Source organism: Zea mays, chromosome 3 (assembly GCF_902167145.1).
Source record: "Zea mays cultivar B73 chromosome 3, Zm-B73-REFERENCE-NAM-5.0, whole genome shotgun sequence".
In the NCBI taxonomy this organism is placed as follows: Eukaryota; Viridiplantae; Streptophyta; class Magnoliopsida; order Poales; family Poaceae; genus Zea; species Zea mays.
In genome coordinates this window covers 173,726,701-173,740,837 of record NC_050098.1, presented here as the reverse complement: position 1 = coordinate 173,740,837, position 14,137 = coordinate 173,726,701, and the positions used below count along the sequence as shown (strand labels likewise).

At 52.9% G+C, this 14,137-nt stretch overlaps 1 protein-coding gene across 2 annotated transcripts; it reads left to right on the top strand.

Moving 5' to 3' along the window:
* The first annotated feature begins 8,416 nt into the window (after positions 1-8,416).
* LOC100502424 (TPR repeat-containing protein ZIP4) lies at positions 8,417-12,896 on the top strand. 2 transcript variants are annotated; one of them, XR_563541.4, is made up of 6 exons: positions 8,417-9,919; positions 10,012-10,201; positions 10,284-10,316; positions 10,399-11,016; positions 11,116-12,501; positions 12,593-12,896. XR_563541.4 is itself a non-coding variant. In NM_001196902.1 (5 exons), exons 1-5 carry the CDS (start codon positions 8,598-8,600, stop codon positions 11,827-11,829), a joined length of 2,877 nt encoding a protein of 958 aa, NP_001183831.1. In that variant the 5' UTR covers positions 8,541-8,597; the 3' UTR covers positions 11,830-11,923. The 2 variants fall into 2 exon arrangements, 1 of the variants encoding a protein (NP_001183831.1); NM_001196902.1 differs by lacking the exon at positions 12,593-12,896 and having other exon boundaries at positions 8,541-9,919; positions 11,116-11,923.
* The last annotated feature ends 1,241 nt before the right edge of the window (positions 12,897-14,137 follow it).

Here is a 14,137-nt window from a genome sequence, read left to right as displayed (position 1 = left end):
CCTCCAAATGGCCGGTTGGGTGAAGTATATATAGACCCCAACTCCAAAATAGCCGTTGGAGAAAAGCTGCAGTTCTCTGCGGCGCACCGGACAGTCCGGTGGCGCACCGGACAGCGCACTGTAGCCTGTCCGGTGTGCCTAGCCGTTGCTCTGTCCGAGCAAGTGACCGTTGGCGCCGCAAGCTTTCCACACCGGACAGTCCGGTGCTCACACCGGACAGTCCAGTGGTCTTTTCTCCGAGTGCCACCTGGAACTAGTCGTTGGGCTGGAGTTCCCTGGTGCACCGAACAGTCCGGTGCGCCTTGCACAGACAGTCCGCAGCAGCACACTTGGACTTTTCTTGGATCTTCTTAATGTCTTCTTTTGAGGTGTTGCTTTCCTCAATTCCTTAGTCCAAGTAAATCTTGCATCCTGTGAACTACAGACACAAACACTGGAAAACTTATTAGTTCACGGATTGTGTTGTTCATCAAACACCAAAACTCAATTAGCCAAATGGCCCGGGGTCCATTTTCCTTACAGACTGGGCCGCCGTTGCTCACCCAATGACAAATGGGCAGGTGAAGCGCGCCAACGGTATTATTTTGCAGGGACTAAAGCCGAGGATCTACAACGACCTCAACAAGTTCGGCAAGCGGTGGATAAAAGAACTACCCTCGGTGGTTTGGAGTCTGAGGACGACACCGAGCCGGGCCACGGGTTTCTCGCCGTTTTTCCTAGTCTATGGGGCCGAGGCCATCTTACCCACGGACTTGGAATACAGTTCCCCGAGGACAAAGGCTTACGACGACCAAAGCAACCAGACCAGCTGAGAAGATTCGTTGGACCAGCTAGAAAAGCCTCGGGACGTGGCCTTACTACACTCGGCGCGGTATCAGCAGTCTCTGCGACGCTACCACGCCCGAAGGGTTCAGCCCTGGGGCTTCCAAGTGGGAGACTTGGTACTTCGGCTGCGACAAGACGCCCGAGGGCGCCACAAGCTTACTCCTCCATGGGAAGGGCCTTTCATCATCGCCAAGATTTTGAAGCCCGAGACATACAAGCTGGCCAACGATCAAGGCGAGGTCTACAGCAACGCTTGGAACACCCAACAACTACGTGACTTTTACCCTTAAAAATGTTTCAAGTCGTTCATGTATCTCGCTTTTCTTTACATGCATAAATAAAGTCTAACCGTCAAGGAAGGATCAGCCTTGCCTCGGCAAAGCCCGACCCTCCCTCGGGGGCTAGAAGGGGGGGAACCCCCTCTACGTCAAAATTTTCCTCGGAAAAGTCTTTTACTAGAACGTCTTTCATGCTTTTTGACTATGTCGATAACAGAATCCTAAAGACGAGCGAGAGAGACCTTGAGCGGCAAGGCCGACCGAGCCGAGGGACTCCTACGCCTCCGGGATACGGATACCTCACTCATCACCTTCCGCGAAAAGTAGCTCACGCTCGGATAAGCGATTCTGCTACCAAACAAGTCCTAACGCTCAAAAACTCTTCTACCAAAACGACTTTCGTGCTTTTCGACTATATCGATAATGGAATCCTAAAAACGACGAGAGAACACGTAAGCGGCAAGGCCGACCGAGCCGAGGGAATCCTACACCTCCGGGATACGGATACCTCACTCATCACCTTCCGCGAAAAGTAGCTCACGCTCGGACAAGGGATTCTGCTACCGAACAAGTCTTAACGCTCGAAACGAGAGGAAAGAAAATGCAGCTTTATAATCCGACATTAAAATGTTTAGGCCTCAGCGGCCGCAAAAAACATACGCATACTTAGAAACTGTTCCTGCAGGCTCAGACATCGGCAGGGGGAGGAGCAGCACGCTCGGTGTCATTTCCACACTCGACAGAATCTGGCCCGGCCTCGGACGGCGACACGAGCGGAAGGATCTCCACCTCAAAGGAGGAAGCCAGCGCCGCACTCGGGCCCTCGACAGCCGCGTCAAGCCTCTAGACCTTGGCTAAGGCAGCCTCCTCTTCATCGGGTAAGCAGTACCCCTCGCTAACCCGCTCTAGATCCACGTCGTAGCGGGAAGCGAGCACGGCGAAGGCTCGCCTAACATCGTGGTGCAGCGCCCCGCGGAGTCTGTTGCGCACATGGCCGCCCAAGGCTCGCAAATGACTCTGGGGGGAGCTACCCGAGGAGACGCCGTCAAGGCCGAAGGCTTAGCAAAAGGCCGCGATTGCCTCGGACATGGCCACACGGTCGGCCTCCTTCTGCTCAGCCGCCTCGGCAAGCACCTTGCAGTTCTTGACGGACTCGTTAAGAGCCGTCTCGAACCCTGCAGACAGCCGGACAAAATTCTTCAGACGCAAGAAGAAGAATGGAGACATAAACAAAGTCACAGAGCAGGCAAAACATACCTCCGGCCCAGGCACGCTGCTGCGAGGCCTCGGCTTCGGCAGACTGGGCAGACCCGACGACCACGGCCAGACCCTCCGCAAGGGTCCCGGCCCGCGCGGTCGCCTCGGGTCTAGAGAGGAGGTAGCCCCCTCTGCGCTGAAATCTTTCCTCGGAAAAGTTTTCTGCCAAAACGACTTTCGTGCCTTTCGACTGCGTCGATAGCGGAATCCTAATGTCGAGCGAGAGAGACCTTGAACGGCAAGGCCGACCGAGCCGAGGGACTCCTACGCCTCTGGGATACGGATACCTCACTCGTCACCTTCCGTGAAAGGTAGCTCACGCTCGGATAAGTGATTCTGCTACTGACGAACAAGTCCTAATGCTCGAAACAAGAGGAAAGAAACACGGCTTTATACCCAAATGTTCAGGCCTCAACAGCCACAAAGAACAAACACTCGTACTTGGGGTAACAATGGTACCTAGACTTAGACGTCGGCAGCGCCCTCGGTGGTTGTCCCGACCTACAGTAGATGTCTTAGTACTTAAAGCTATTACATCTCGCCTCGCTCTCAAGAGGGTACCATTACAAACGGGACTTCGGGTCCATTCCCGCAGGAATGAACAACCTCCACACCGGAAGGCCTACGGGATAACAAACTCCAGGTGGCTCGCCGGCAACCACTGCACCAACAGTGCGACAACGACCTTCGTCTCGGGTGGCTAGACAACAGCAGCGATGGCCTCAGGGCAAACACTACTGCTGAAAGGCCCTCGTTCACGTCCCCTCACGGGGGACGAGAACCAGCCATTAAAGCCAAAGAGCCGGAGGTCCGGAGCGCAGGTGGCACTAACGGTCTCGTCGGCGGAAGCAACCACCGCTACGGTGGGAAGCCTCACCAGCGGCGGCCACCACTTCAGCACCGGCGACAGCAGCCACCTGCGCACGACACGACCGTCGCCCGGGTGGAGGACGGACAGCTGCACCCTGACCAGGCAGCAGCAGTTCGCCTTCCCCCGCATGGCTAGAGGATGCCTCCTCCGCGGGGCTGGAGGATGCCCTTCTTCCCCGAATGGTGGAAGAAGAAGCGGGTCACCGGCCCACGCGAGAGGCAGGACCCAACTCAGCGCACCCTCCTCCCCAGCTCGGATGATGAACATCCTTGAAGCTGAGGGCGGGGCAGAGGCCGCAGCCCGGCTTGCTTCTCCCCACCACAAGGCTAGTGATCATCCCTATGGATGACCATTGGTGAGGGACTGCAGCCGGGCTGCATGATGAAAATCCTTGAAGCCGAGCGATGACTGAAGAGCGCCAACCCCCACGGGGTCACGCTCCTCAAACAACAGCAAAAAGAAGGCAACGCAGGTGCACCCCATCTGGGGGCTCGGAAGGTGGAACGGTGCGATGGATGCGAGAAGTGTGAAGGCATGGCTACTGCCTAGGGGATCGGTCCCTTTTTAATGGCATTTCTCCTCACTCGCACCTCCAAGCGTCACGGGCAAAGTCTCCACCGACGTGCTCCAGGGTTCCCACCCCACGACACAGGGGCTGGGTCCCACACGTCATGCGAGCCAACCCGAAACGCAAAGAAGCCAAACCGCCGCACGCGAAGCATGTAACCGCCCCGCGGTTATAAGCATTCCCCCATCCTCACCGAAACCACCGGTCGAAAGGGCGGACCGCCACGCAGGAAGCATGCAACCGCACCACGGTTGTGCACCCTTTCGGCTTCGTCGCATCCGGCGGTCCAGCATGGAGGCCCGGGCCCACATGTCATGTAACTGGCGCAACGGTTACTATGTGCAAGGAAACCGCACCGCCACTCGCGCCAATGCCACGACTCGAGGCAGCCCTGCGCGTGACCCAACAGTGCCAATTAAGTGCAACGATCACGGGTCAGTCAGCCGCGGGGATAGGCACGACGGTCGATATGGCCAAAAGCGAACCGGCAGTAATTGCAGCAACAGACGGGTGGAAGCAGCGGTCCAATCACCTACAGGCTCGCATCCTCTCCTGAAACGGCAGGGGAGCCCTCTCCCGCGGAGTAAAGACGACACGCCCGTGTTCCGTTCCTCAAACGGCTCACGCACGCGCAACAGACGCCCCGCGAATCACCCGTCCCGTCGCATTAACTCCTTGGCAGGGCAAGCGACACCTCCGGCAGGAGAAGCGGGCGCCGTTTCACCTCCGTCATGATGGTCGCGTCAAAAAAGGTGCGCCACCTTATTTAAATTCATGTCCTTTTTCTTTCCCTCTCTCTCTCTCTCTCTTGCCACAAGGACCGGGAAAGGGGATATTTCAAAAAAGGATCCTTTCCAGCGAAGGAAACGGGCCTCGAGCCCTCCTACTGATCAGGGGTTCGAAGGTTGCGCCCTCCGGGGTTTGGCAACCGCCCCAGAGCACTCGGGCTCCGAGCCCTTTACTGATCAGGGTTCGAAGGCTGGCCCCTCGGAAGGGTTCGACAGCCGCCTCAGAGCACGCAAAGTCAGAGATGACCCTGGGTACGTCCGTTACATGGCCGAGGCTCGGGCTACGCTCCCGAGGTACCCTAGGACATTTCCGAGACCAGCGGGAACAATTTGTAACGGAATCCCACCGGAGGGAGGCATCGAGCCCTCGGACCCTATCGAATGGGTCCGGGTCCGGCAAATCACCTGCAGGTACTTTTGGAGCGCGCCTCTGGGCCACTAGCCGACCCTTATCGAATGGGGCTTGGGCGTCCACTCGGATCACACGCTAGCAACTCACTAGAAACACCATGTTCGGTGCCCTCCAAGGGTAACATGGCGCTTTCCCCCCTTCCTCCTTGCGGAAAGGCGACGAAGGGGCGTACAATAAAAGTCGAGACGGTCCTTGATCGCCCTCTCGCTCCGTGCAGAGGCTCGGGGGCTGCTCTCGCACTAGGCTACGGTCGAACCGTTGACCACGTCAACAAACCAGCGTGAGAACTCGGAGCCTGACCGTGCACCCGGGCTACGACCAGGCCGCATGAGGAAACAACAAGGTCGACCGAGGCGTCACAAACATAATTAAGAACTCGGAGGAGTCAAACCACTCCTCCGAGGCCTCGGGGGCTACACCCGACAGGTGCGCTCGCGCGCACCCATCGGAACCAAACACGACCGAGAAGGGCCGATCCCCTTGCAAAAATCCGGCAGAACCTCCAAGCGAGTGCCCGCACTCCCTTTGAGGCTCGGGGGCTACTGTCGGGTACCGTAATTAGGGGTACCCCCAATACTCCTAAACACGACCGGAAAACATCTTCAGAACAAACCATAAACAGCTGATAAAGCACGGTTCAAGTCGGGGCCTCGTCTACCAAGGGACGCAACCTCATCCGAGCCCAGCCTCGACCTCGGGCGGGAACAGTAGTCCCGGGCGGATTCACGCCTTGCCCGAGGGCCCCGTCAGGCAGTGAGCGCACCCTCGGCTCGCCTGGAGCCCAGCTTGGGCAGACTTTGTCGTGCAGCGACCTCGGCCGGATCGTCCTACCAACCGACTGTATCGCATGCGCATTTAATGCGGGGATCGCCTGACACCTTATCCTGACACGCGTGCCACAGTCGGCAAGGTCGAAATGACCGTAGTCACTTCGCCCCTCTACTGACCGTTCTGACAGGAAAACAGCACTGTTCGCCCCGCTCCGGCTACTGTGCCAACCACCAGGGTAAAACTGAGTCACGATCTCCCACGAGTTCGGCCTCGAGCGCGACAGGGAGCTCCGCCTCGCCCGACCTCTGGCCTCGGCCTCGGGAGAAGGTCTCCGCCTCGCCCGACCTCAGGCCTCAGCCTCAGCCTCGGCCTCGGGAGAAGGTCTCCGCCTCGCCCGACCCCAGGCCTCGGCCTCAGGAGAAGTCTCCGCCTCGCCCAACCTCAGCCTCGGACCGACTACGCTACAGGGGATACTTCATTACCCTACTCCTAGCTAGCTGCCTCAGGCTATGAAGGAACAAGACCGGTGTCCCATCTAAGGTCACTCCGGCAATAGGTAATGATGGTTCCCCGCGTGCGCCCATGACGTCGGTTGCTCCCAAACCCCCTACGGAAGCAAGCAAACGTCAGCAGGATCCATGCCGCACCGCCAGCTATGCTTCTACAGGGCTCAAGGCACTTCTTCGACGGCCACGTTAGCTCATGTACAGGGCTCAAGGCGCTCCTCCGCCAGCCACGTTAGCACATAGCTACACCCCATTGTACAGCTGGGCATCTCCTTGTATCTATAAAAGGGGATGTCCAGGGCCTTCCTAAGACGGGCAGGTTGACACACTGAGGTTGACGCGCAGGTTGACACACGGAGGTTGACGCGCACGTCGACACACAAAGGTGGAGATTCACGTTGGCACACAAACACGCTCACGTGGACACACGTTGACCACGGGGCCTCTCTCTCTCGCTCTCGCTCTCTCGCGACGCTTGTAACCCCTACTACGAGCACCCCGGTGCAGGATAACATATGCCCCATTTCCCTCTTGTGTTCCATCTTGCATCAACTCATCTGGGCAGGGGCACGCAGCAACAAATTCACTGGTCGGTTGACGGACCTCGCGGGTCCGAAACGCCGACAGTTGTACTAATAATTCTTGAGAAATTTTGTAAAGCTTATTTATATCTTCTCTAGGCATTGAACCGATCCTTTCATATCGAGAGCAACGTGACAAGACTCAACATTACAAAAATCACTCTTCGCTATGGCATCCAAACTCTTAGATACAATGTGGTATTGATATCAAAGGGTTACAATTTTCAAAATGTTGAGTATTGTCTCGCTACTGCCGCTGGCACGACGAAACAATACCGCCACACCAATAATAATGGTGTGACATTTTTTTACATGAAGAACACCTTTCTATGTGGCTATTTTGCTACCCTAATGCATGAAATGCCACTATGATTTTTTCGCACTTGTCGAACTGGTGCGACCAAAAAACTAGGTCCATAAAAACTCTAGAGCAGATATTAATAATATATTAAAAAAGATTAGATTTTTTTAAAAAAAAATCATGAAAACAACATGCACGCAAGGTGCATGAACTAAAGCCTAAATCTGAAGCTATGTTACAATTGTAGTGTGCGACTCTGCGAGCATGTGACCTATGTACGAACCAACGTAAACCACAATTGTCAAATTGAGAATGTTATGGCACCACAAATTGTATCAAGTCAGGTACAAAATGTCGTTCTGCCCACTTATAACCAATTAACAACACAAAAAATGGGTACAAGCTTCACAATTACACAAGTAATTCACCATGGCCTCAATAGCAGGAAGAGCTCCAAAGACCACTATTGGTCCTCTTCCATGTCATCCCAATCAATCCCTATTAGAAGTCTACAAAACTGTTTATCTAGGAAATTAAATTCTTCTGACCTTTTGAGTTTCACAAATGCCATTGTTCTGCATTGCTCTTAATTCATTGATTTTGATGGTGTAGGAGATGATGGAGCCTTCATGCCAGGGCACTGCATAATAAACTGAAGGCTTGTAACAACTTCTACAGTTGTACACTATTTTTTGTGGTCACTAGTCAGTTTCCATCATAAAGAGTGAAGAAATTAAGGATATAAATTAGTATAGATATTTAAAGGCAGTCTGTCATGTCTCTACCTTATGTGAGCAAATAGCATTTGTATTGGAATTCCTTGTCTTTGCTTGTTAGTAATTTTTGTGGACCTGAGTCCAGCCATTTATGTGCCTTCAAAGTGCCATTATCTAACTTTCTGGTAAACATAAATTTGAGCTTCAATGATTTGCTCAAAATATGCCTTGTGTTGTATTGAGTTACACATGTAGATAGTCAATAATTTGAGGTATTGACTCTTGAGTTAGGCACATGAATTTAGTTGTGAAGTTGTGATAGCTTGGGCTAGGGCTACAAATTCGTCCTAATTAAGGTCATAATTAAACAAGTTCTTAATGTCATTCTGAACCTAGATTTTAAATGTCTGATATAGCAAGCCCCAACACGAAATTACTAAAAAAACATATCGATCCCAAAATTTATGACTCAAAACACGATAGGCATGTGTCACAAAATTTATGACTCAACACGATAGGCCTGTGTCACTGTGTGCCAGCCCGGCCCGGCCCCGCTTTCATTGGCCATTTCGTTAACCATTTCAAAATTCGAATTCTCCCCTCATTTACTGTGCTGAAATTGCTTCTCCGGTCTGCCGCCTGCCCGCCACTCTCACACATAGCTTCCCTTCTCGCTCGAAATCACCACTCAATTCGATCGCAAGCTGCCGAATCCTGAACCCTATGAAGATCTCCGAGCTCTCTCCCGAGTACCGGCAGCCGCCGCCGCCGCCGCAATCCGCCCTCCTTACCGACCTCAACAGGGTCGTCGCCGACGTCGAGGCGCTCGACGCCTCCGATTCCTCTTCCCCGGAGAAGCTCGCAGCCGATCTCCGCTGCCTCCTCACCAACCTCGCATCCGCTGCTTCCTCCTCCTCCTCGGGTCTCAATGGGGCGTTCAGGCTCAAGGTATGGAACCTCGCCTTCCGCCTCTGGAACGCGTGCGTCGACCGCGCCAACCACTTCGCTGCGAGGGGTGCCGAGGCCGCGGTCGCGGAGACGGAGATCCGACAGGCGGCGCCGGAGCTCCTCCTCGTAGCTGGCCTCCCGGAAGGCGTCCCCAACGCCGCTGCGAAGGCGGCGTCCCTTTTCCACCGCACCGGCCTGTTCTGGCTTGACCTCGGCCGCGCCGACCTCGCTTCCGCCTGCTTCGAGAAGGCCACGCCGCTGGTCTGCGCCGCTGACACGGAGGAGGATCGGGACATCCTGTTGGACCTCAACCTCGCGCGTGCCCGCGCGGCGTCGAGCGAGGGGAAACAAGCCCTCGCCGTCGCGTTGCTAAGCCGGTCCAAGCCCCTCGCCGCGGCGTCTTCCGTGGGGGTGAAAGCCCTCGCCGAGGGGTACCTTCTCCTCGGCAAGGCTGCTCTCGCCACTAAATCCCCGGATCCCGCCATCGACGCGTCGAGCCTCCTAACCGAAGCGCTTGATCTCTGTGAGAGGGCCGCGGCCTCCCCCTGCTGCACCACTCCGACGAGCCCGAGATCCAGTCCTGCAACCCCAAATCTCCAAGTGATCAAGGATCAATGCCTCCGCTGCCTCGCCGCAGAGCGTCTCCAAGCCAACGACTATGAGGGCACCCTGCGCTGTATCATGGTCTCGAGAGCCTCACCAGGGCTGGGGAAGGAGCACTCTAGCATTGCGTTCATGGCGCTCCGTGCGTGTCTCAGCAGTGGGAAATTGTTGGAAGCCGAGAGGGAGCTCGATAGGCTCATGGCCAACGCTGAAGCGCCGGAGTTTGTGTGTGTGTCGGCAGCCGAGCTGTACGTAGCCAGTGTGGGGCTGGACGCTGCCCTTAAGGTGCTTGTTGCACTTGCTGCACGGTGTCGCGCCAGTGCTTCAGCTGTTGCAGTGAGGGTGTTGAAAACGGTGGTTCAGGGTGCAGGCGGCGAGGCTGGGCATGCAAGAGCGATCGCTGAACTCGTGTCAGATGAGAGGGTGGTTGCACTTTTCAATGGCCCTGCTAACGCCCATGAGCGTGGCACGATGCATGCACTGCTATGGACATGGTTTGTATTCTCTTGCACTACTGAACTTATGTACGGTACTTTGTAAGAAAATGTGTGCACCTACTGAAACTGGCATTTGGAATTTTGGGCAGTGGCACTGTGCATTTCCATGCAAAGAATTACGAGATTAGTGCGGATTTGATTGAGAGGTCGATGCTTTATGTTTCCCGTGACGAGGAAAGCAGATCCCGCCGTGCAAACTGCTTCCGAGTACTTTGCCTTTGCCATATGGCACTTCGTCATCTCGATCGAGCCCAAGAGTTCATAATTGAGGCTGAAAAGGTATTGATCTTTCTCCCTGTTGCGTTGTTAGATGATATTGTGTGATGCTTTCTTATGTGCTTGGCTTAATGCATACCTGTAGGTTGAACCCAGTATCCACTGTGCCTTTCTGAAGGTAATGGTCTGCACATGCTGTCAGTTTTACAGGGCCCCATTTTAGTTTTAGCACTTCTTACTAATACATATGCATTTTCTAGTTTAAGATTCTTCTGCAGAAGAAGGAGGAGGAGGATGCTATCAAGCTGATGAAGGCCATGATGGGCTATGTTGACTTCAACCCTCAGTTCCTGATACTCTCGATTCATGAAGCTATTGGTTGCAAGTCTTTCTGTGTGGCTGTTGCTTTGTTAACCTTCCTTCTAGGCCTCTACTCTGCTGGAAAACCAATGCCAATGAGTGAGGCCACCGTCCTCCGCAACCTGATAACTCTCCTCCTTCGTGAGCCAGGATCTGAGGCTGAGATTCTTAAGTACTCAAGACGTGCCAAGCTACGGATGGGTGAGCTTGGTTTGGAAGCCTTTTTCGGAAAGGAAACTGTAGGGCTGCGTGAACTGAATTGGTTTGCTGTCAGTTCATGGAATATGGCTTTAAAGGTGCTAAAAGAGGACAAGTATGATTATTGCTCTGAATTCTTTGAGCTTGCAGCTGAATTTTTCAGCTCAGGTAATGGTGAAGATGGTGCTAACCTTCTCTTGATTTGCAAATCATTGATCATGAGTGTCAGTAGTATGCTCCTGGCTGACGACCTAAACAAGTCTCAATTATCAGATTCTGACCTTAAAAGGGGCATTGAGATGCTCAGAAGAGCTGGGAAGGTAAAATAGAGCTTGCCAATTATCAAGAGTCGCTGATACCAGTGTGTGCGGATTTGCTTTTCTTGGACATTATTTTGATTCATTTGTACTGATTTGCAGCTATTACCCTTGACTTTGTCTTCAGCTCTGGTGACCTCTGATCAATTGGAGAACAACTTGCCCTTTCTTCATACATTCAGCTTCTACCAGCTTCTCAGTAGACTGGACACTAACGCACACCCTCAGCAGCTCCAATTAGCCAAGAACTTTGCGGCATCTAAAGCATGTACACCAGGTCATCTTCTCATACTTGGAGACATGGCTTCTAAAGGTAACCAACCAAATCTCGAGGCTGCTGAGTTTCTCCTGAAGGCCAGCATCAGTACTGCCCTTGCCTCTCACTCACCAAACTATGGGGTAATCAGTGCTGCCCTTAGAAAGCTAGTATGCCTTGCTGGTCTCCATGATTTCAGTGGTAGCATGAGTGATGCAGCCTATGACGTATTTCGACAAGCTTACCAGATTGTGGTTGGACTTAAAGATGGTGAATATCCATTTGAGGAAGGGAGGTGGCTTAGTATAACTGCATGGAACAAGTCATATTTACCTGTGCGGCTTGGACAACATTCTGTTGCTAGAAAATGGATGAAGATGGGTCTAGATCTTGCTCGGCATTTTGACAGGATGAAGCTGTATATATCAGGGATGGAGGAATGCTTTGAGAACTTTCGGAAATTAACTGGTAAAGAACCTGATGAATGTAGCCAGCAAGATGGGGAACCAAGTACTGGCATGTCTGGTACTGGTAGTATGTCTCAGCCTGTCCTAGTTTAGAAATTTGTGGGTGGTGGAGGTTCATAGCTAGAGAAAAATAGAACATCTGTTTGAACCATACATACCTATATTCTTCATTGATTGATGTGCACTCAAATGCTCTTCCATTTTCTGATGAGAATTTTGCGCACGTTCCGTGATTTGTAGAGAACTATGTGATGATTTTGTTGGCCGTATAATGTCCTAGAATATAGTATGCCCATGTGCAAGGAGAAGTCAATATTTGTCTTATATTGGGTGACTCTTCTATAAGTATGATGATCTTTGTATCGGCAGTAAGGGTCTGTTTGTTGGTTCCTCGGGGCTCAGGAAGAGTTGCCTTGGGTTGGATTTCAACTGCTTGGGTTTCACATCTCTGCCTGGCAGGGTCGCAAGCAAACAACCCCAAGCGTCCCTCGATTTTAATATCATCATGTGCAACAAATGTTCATTATTTTCGTTAAAAAACATTTTGACAGGAAACTGGTTTTCCGAGGTGATTTTTTTTGTTAAGACAACTAATTGAACTCCGTAGGGAGCTATTACAGTTCATTGTCATACCATATAGATTTCAGACACAAATTATTGTTGAAAGAAATTGGACTGGAGAGGGCTGAGGAGCAAAAGGAGGACATGAAACATTTACACAACCCTGAACGTACACTGTGTTGAATGTATATCACTATATCAGGGGTAAGAGAGTCCTTTTCTGTCAAGGAATGACAGGTTTTCCTCTGTGAATACCGGTTTCTATTTAGTTATGGATATTTATTGCCTTACACAGGGGCCAGGTTCTGATAGTGATGCACAGCAGCTACTCCTCTTTGGTTCAGCTTCTCAATCGTAGTCCAAGAGGATTGGTGAGTCAAAAATCGTTCATACGGATGGCAGTGCAATTATGCATTCTATAGCAGATGAGTATTTGCGAGTGGCATACAAATTTCATACTACTATAGGTTACAAGGTTGCTTGTAAACTCTGCTTCTGTTAGTGTGGATCATGACCTTAAACAATATTTTGATGTAGATCAACTCAACTCCTACATAGAATCTACTGAAACTATGAAAGTAGTCAGATATCATTGTTCAGCGACCTGCTAAATTGTGCATGCCTTTGAGAAATTATTCTATGCATTATGCTCTTCTTTCTAATAAAACAATGTTGTAGATCTGAGCAGTGAGCATGCATCTGTAACCTTTTATGCTAGGAATATTGATGACATATGTTATTATATATATTAGAATATGAATCTTGGAGATGTATATACTGGGTGGAATTTTATCATTCAAGGCATACCAAATTTCTGATTGGAGTACTGTGTCACACTATATTATGTCCCCTAAATTCATTAAAACATATAGGTGGTTATAGCTTGCAATTAAGACTCTTGTTTGGATAATGTTTTATCCATTAAATTTGGAATATATCGGGCATTAATCAGGACACTCAACCTTTTCATTCAGTTACCTGCAGCTGCTGCAACACGTGGCTAAATTGTTTGCTGAATGTCTGAGACATTAATTTGCTCGTCCCACATGCAAATCTTGTTGTTCATTTGTTAGACTACCCGTCTAGGGTTTGGGGTGTTCCCCTGTAATTACCATATCACCCTCATTGTATTGGGCATGGCCCATTTACTCAGTCTATTAATACCACTCCTAGCCCTGTTTAGGGTTTAGGTTCGCATTCCAACATGGTATCATCAGCCTAGGTTTAGGGTTTTCTGTCCTACATCCGCCGGGGGCTCCCTCTCCCCTGCAGCCGCCGGCCCCAGCCGTCGGCTCCTCTCCCTCCTCTCCCCTGCAGCAGCCACCGCCGGCCCCCAGCCGCCGGCTCCTCTCTCTACCTCCCCGGCGCGCCGCCCGCCCCTGCTTCCCGCAGCTCCTGCGCGGCCGCCGCCAGGAACGCCGCCGTGCAGCGCAGGGTCCGCACCCGTCCGCGTCGTGCTGGGCAACGCGCCCGTTCCGCGCCGAGCAGCCGCGCCCGTCCGCGCCCCTGCTGCGTGCGCCGCCCCGACGTCCGCGCCCTGCTGCGTGCGCCGCCCCGACGTCCGTGCCGAGCAGCCAAGCACCCGCCGCCAGAGCCCCGTCTCCGGCAATTCGACGCCCTCTGGCGGCCAGCAGGGCCGCGCCCCACCCCGACCGCGCCCTACTGCACCGGCTCCGCGCCTGCAGCTCGCAGCGCCAGCCCTCCCCACGCTGGTGCCGCCGCCCGCCGTCGTCGCCATGGACGACACCGCCACCGTCACCACCGGCCCCACCACCCCTGCTGCGATCAGCAGCGAGCTCGCCCATGGAGGGGCCCCCTACATCGCCGGCCTCGGGCCGCT